Source organism: Belonocnema kinseyi, chromosome 4 (genome assembly GCF_010883055.1).
Source record: "Belonocnema kinseyi isolate 2016_QV_RU_SX_M_011 chromosome 4, B_treatae_v1, whole genome shotgun sequence".
In the NCBI taxonomy this organism is placed as follows: Eukaryota; Metazoa; Arthropoda; class Insecta; order Hymenoptera; family Cynipidae; genus Belonocnema; species Belonocnema kinseyi.
The window spans coordinates 25,079,051-25,084,748 of NC_046660.1; the positions used below are offsets into that span (position 1 = coordinate 25,079,051).

The 5,698-nt window shown below is 26.2% G+C and overlaps 1 protein-coding gene across 1 annotated transcript in view; it reads right to left on the minus strand.

Annotated features, from left to right (window-relative positions):
- Positions 1-599: 599 nt before the first annotated feature.
- LOC117170792 (dynein beta chain, ciliary-like) overlaps positions 600-5,698 on the minus strand; it is a 47,565-nt gene continuing 42,466 nt past the window's right edge. Inside the window, exons 13-14 of the mRNA XM_033357830.1 lie at positions 1,304-1,549; positions 600-653 (exon numbers count right to left, since the gene is read on the minus strand). Of these exons, the coding sequence (XP_033213721.1) occupies positions 600-653; positions 1,304-1,549 (300 nt within the window). The remainder of the gene's footprint in view (positions 654-1,303; positions 1,550-5,698) is intronic.

Below are 5,698 nucleotides of genomic sequence, written 5' to 3' on the forward strand. Positions count from 1 at the left end.
TAAATAATTAATATTACATTTTGTTGAGAATTCATGTTTTTCTTTTTGAAAATTCGTTCCATTTGCTTGAAAGTTCAACTTTTTGGTTATAAATGAAACTTTTTGGCTGATAATAATAATAATAATTATTATTATTCATTGCAATTTTTGTTTTGAAAATTGAACTATTTAGTTAAAAGTTTATCTTAATAAATTGAAAATTTTTTCATGTTTGCTTGAAAGTTAAACTATTTGGTCATTAATTGAACCTTTTGGTTGATAAATAATTTTTGGTGAAAAAGTAAACTTGAAAATTAATTATGTTCAATTAATAGTCTACTATTTATATTTTTATTTGATAACTGATCTCGCTGAGTAGGATAATTAGATTATTTGATCAAAAATTACACAATTTTATTAAAAATGCATCTTTTTTAATTGAAAATTCAACTATTTTGTTAAAAAATGGTCTCATTAAAACCAACGCAACTCTTTTTTATTTAAAATTGAAAAAAAATTCTTTAAATATCAACTACTTTTGGAATTTAAACTTCCTTTGTAAAAAATTAATTTTTAAATAATTAATTCTTTTTAAATAAAATCTTTCTGAAAGAAAAATCTCACTTCACTCCCCTGGGAATCGAACCACTGCACTTCCGATTACCGGTCGGGTGCTTTTGAAGATATTAATATCGATTAAGATATATTATAACTACCTCTGATAGTGATACATATTACTTTAAATTTATTTTTTAGTTTAAAATTAAACTATTTTGTTAATAATGTATTTATTTTGTTAAAATATAAACTATTGTGTTGAAAATCATCCTGTTTTATAAATAAACACAGAAAACTAAATAATTCAAAAATTGCTTTTCCAAGAACCAGTTGAAGTTTTAGTTTTTCAGTTATTAAATATTTAATTTGAACCAATCATTATTTATGTTCAAGAAATAAAAATTAAGTCATTATTTTGCGTCTTACTTTACCAGTATATTTCTTAATCTAAGAATTATTTTTAATAATTGTAGAACTATTATTTGTTGCAAACAATTTTCTTTAAAATTTAATTATTTTAAATAAGCGTGTCAATCGTAACCAATCGAGCTGCTGCCGCGACGCATGCGCAATACGAAAAGATGCGCAAGTTTTTTATACCGCGCTTCTGATTGGTCGAAACTAAGTATTCTATCATTCAAAAACTAAAGCTTCAATTGATTTTCAGAAAATGAATTTTTTATTCATTTATTTTTTATTTTTATACAACTATACAAGTAAGTCCGAACACTTGAGTCTGAGACGCTATAATAAATAAAAAAATTACCTGATTTTCTTCCAAAGTCTCGATGAGTTCTTCACTGGCTCTCAGTAGTATAGCTCCTGTTCTAGTATGACTTTCTTTCTCAAATTCCATGTCCGACCAAGTGACTTTCAATTCCCTTAAATATTTTTCCATTGACATTTCCTTTACTGCCTTGTCCACAATATTCTTCACTTCTTCTTCACACTCGTGTAGATTTAATTCCAGTAGATCCGCTAAAGTTGTTGATTCGTCCATTACGAATTGCACCTAATTCATTCAAATTTCTTTACATAAAAAATATATTTTAATAAAATGTAATGTTTACATCAGGGTGGTCTAAAAAAGACTTTTTTGAAAAGTAAAAACGCTTTTCGTTTTTTTTTTTATTTTCATAAGCCATTCTTCGAAATCTTGGGTTAGATCAGGTGGTAAGGCTTCCAATTTGCAACCACAACGTCTGCGCTCAATTCCTGCTGCCTGCATTTTTTGCCAATTTTTTTTTGCAATTGTCTATTTAATTTAATTGAATGAATCCAAGGTAAAGTATTTAAAAATAGTATAATAGTGAAGGACATTTTTTAATATTATAATATTATTCATTAATTGGAATTAGAGGAACAACTAGTGTTTTCAAAATCGGTTTAGAGCAGGCGGTAACGCCTTTAGTTTGTGACAGGAAAATCTGGGATCGAATCCTGCCACCTACATTTTAGAATTTAAAAAAAAAATTTTTTAATTATTTTAATAATTTTTTATTTTAATAATTTTTTTAAAAATTAAAAAAAAAATTTTTTTTAATCCTTGCCACTTTTATTTCAAAAAAACTATTTTTGTACAAAATTCTCATTTTCTTTTATTCATCTGAACATTCTTGTTCTGATTATTATTATTTTCGTATGAGATAAAATAAAATAGATAAAAATAGTATACAAAGAATAAGATAAATAGCTAATATATTACAATTAATATATATAAAGTTAGATGATTAAATATGTACATTATCATTATATTCAGAATTTGAAATTAGGTTAATACGAGCAATGTTCCCTTAGAATTAAGTTGAAAAGTCCCGTTTATTCCAAATTTTTTACTCATTTTGACGAGATAATTTTTTTTAACAATTAATTAATATTTATAATAATATTTCCTAACAATAATGCTATAAAGTTTCCGTTTTTTGCTGAAAGTTCTCACTTTGTATCCGTTTTCCACATAAAGTGTATTTATAATAAATTAAATTAAACATAGTTCTTTGTTACGACATAACGAAAAATTTGCATTCATTATAATCAATACAGAAAATTGTATGAGTATTTAAATTTTCTGTTTTATTTGAGAAAAATATATGCACAAAAAGAAAAAGATTATTCTGAACATTATTTTATCTGTTGTTTATTAATTATTTGTTAAGCTAAAAAAAAAAACAAATTTCAAGGTAAACCGCAATTTCCTATCAATTATCTAAGGGAAAATATTTATGAACAATAATAAATTGTTTAAACAATTAGGTTTGTAACCTTGGTTTAACCATTACCTCTTTAAGTGAATAGTTCACAAAAAGTAGAAAATTTCAGAAAAAACCGAAACTATCTATTATTGCTAAAAAAGCAGATAATTATAAACAATAATAATTTATTTATGCAATTATTTTGTTTAAATTTGGTTAATTTTCAAGTCGCTCTTAGTGAAAAGTAGACAAAAAGTTGAATATTTTAGAAAAAGCAGCAATTCTATAGTATTATGCAAAGATAATATTATTTACAATAATAATAAATTGTTTAAACAATTATGCATGTTAAATTTATTCAACTATTACCTTATTGTATGTAAAAAGGGATCACAATGTGGAAAATTTCAGAAAAAATCGCAACTATATTAAACAGTTGCTAAAAAACCTAAAATAATAATAAACAAAAATATTTTGTTAACAAAATCATTTATATTATTAAAAATAACAAGAAATTGTGTAAGCAATTATTTTTGTTAACTTACAATAATTAATATGTCATTATAACTGAGCAGTGGACCAAAGTGGAAATTTTTAGGAAAAACTGAATTTTTCTAGCATTATTTTAAGAGGCTATTATTTTTTTTAAATTGTTTAAACAATCATTTCTGTTAGATATATGTAACTATTCTCTCGCTCTATCTGAAAAGTTGAAAATTATTTTAAAAATTCGGAAAGTGGCGAGTTTTTAACTCTCAGAGAAAAATGTTTAAAATAATAAAAAAATTTTTAACAATTTATTTAAACATCTAATTATCAGTAGAAAGTAGTATTTTGTCTTTCAGGAACACCTTGTAATTAAAACTCCGCAAAAAATCATAATTAACGGCACAAAAACCGCGAAGAACAATTTTTCACTAATGGGGTTTTTTGGGAACCCCATAAAGGAGACTAATGGGGGGATATTGAAAAAATAATTTTTGATTTTTATTTTATTGCTAATTTTAAAAAGTGATGTTAAATTTCAATACGGTTTACTTAATATTGACGATTTGGAAAAAAGGTTTAAAAACGTCTTTTTTGTTATTGAAAATTGTGAATTTTAGTGCAATATGCATGCAAATTTGAAAGAAAATTCTGATATATTTTGGACCACCCTAATATGAACTTGTCTATAAAAATTGAACAGTCTAAATTCAAAGTAAAGCGTGAAGTAATTATGAAAAAGTGTTTGCAAATAAAAAAAGAATGCCCTGAATTTATAACAGAATGTTTTATTTCAAAATTTGTCAATTATTGCCATGTGCTTTAAAAATAAAATTTAACTACTAGCGGGTGTTCAAAAATAAAATGAGAATACAGTGAATTTTCTTTAAAATGATTTATTACCAAAGTCTTCGATTTGTACAATAAATACAATGAAGTGATTCAACCTAATATTCGATGAAATTACTTGTGCTATGATTATGCGAAAAGTGTCAATATAAAATTTTGTCATATAATATTTTTAATCGATATGAATCCTAATATCTCCTAAAATAAAATATATGCTTCATGAAATATTTTTTGTGCTGATGATGAAATTTATCAAATAGACAACATTCTCTCTTAAAAAGAACGAGTAAAATTTTACTGATTTCCAGTGAAATCTCAAAGTTTTATTCAGTGAGATTCACGGCTTTAATCAGGGAGGTTCATTCCATTTATCTGTGAGGTTTTCTGGTCTAATTGATAAGGTTCGCTGGTTCAATCAGTAAGAGTCACTGGTTTAACCAGTGAGGTTCAGTCGTTTAATCAGTGAAATTTGCTAGTTCAAACAGTGACATTCACGGGTTTTATCAGTGACGTTCACTAATTTAATCAGTAATGTTTACTGGTTTCATAAATTTACTGGTTCAATCAGTAAGATTTATTGGTTGATTCAGTGACGTTCGCGGGTTTAAAAAGTAAGGTTCATTGGCTTAATCAGTTAAATTCACTAGTTCAATCAGTAAGGTACATTGGTTTAATTAGTGACGTTGACTGGTTTGATCAGTAAGGTTTACTGGTTTAATCAGTGACACTTACTGGCTCTTTCAATGAGGCTGACTGGTTTAATCAGAGAGCTTTACTCGTTTTGATAAATGAGGTTTACTGCTTTAATCAGTAAGATTTACTATTTGAGCCAGTCAGATTCACTGGTTTAATTAGTAAGGTGCACTAGTTTAATCAGTAAGGTTGACTAGCTAAGTCAATAAGATTCACTGGTTTAACAAGTAAGGTGTTCTTTCTAAGTCAGTGAGTTTCACTGGTGTAATCAGTGATATTCACGGATTTCATCAATAACTGGTTTAATCAGTGAAGTTCACTGGTCCCATAAATGAGGTTGAGTGGTTCAATAAATAAGGTTCACACTTTTAATTAACCCATTAACGACCAAAGCTATCAATTTTATAGCATGAGTTTGACCGCAAAATTTATGGGTATAAAAAAACAATAAATAGATCAAAAGTACTGTTCTTTATGTTTTGGGGTGGGCTAAATTTGAATCCATGGTCAAAATTCGAATATTTACACTTAAAAATTAAATATGGCGGTTTTTGTATACAAAAATAGTGAAAATGTTTAATTTTTTATTTCTATAATTTTTTTCAGACATAAAACGCTTAAATATCTTAAAATTTCTTCAACCATCAATGCAAAAAATTCTTGAACTTTAACAGAAAATTTATATATATATATATATATGTGTGTGTGTGTGTGTGTGTGTTTCCTTCCAAAATGGCGGACAAAATGCAAAAATGTTCCAAAAACTGTTTTTTTCCGTCATATGTGTTTTCCTCGAAAACTTGAAAGGTTAAAAAAAAGTTCCATTAAGGGCATGGGATACAGTGGGATTCCTACATTACCAACCTCTTTTTTCCATTGAACAAAATTTTTTTGTGAACCATAGAACTTTTTTGGTAAATGAAATATCGAACTCAAAATTT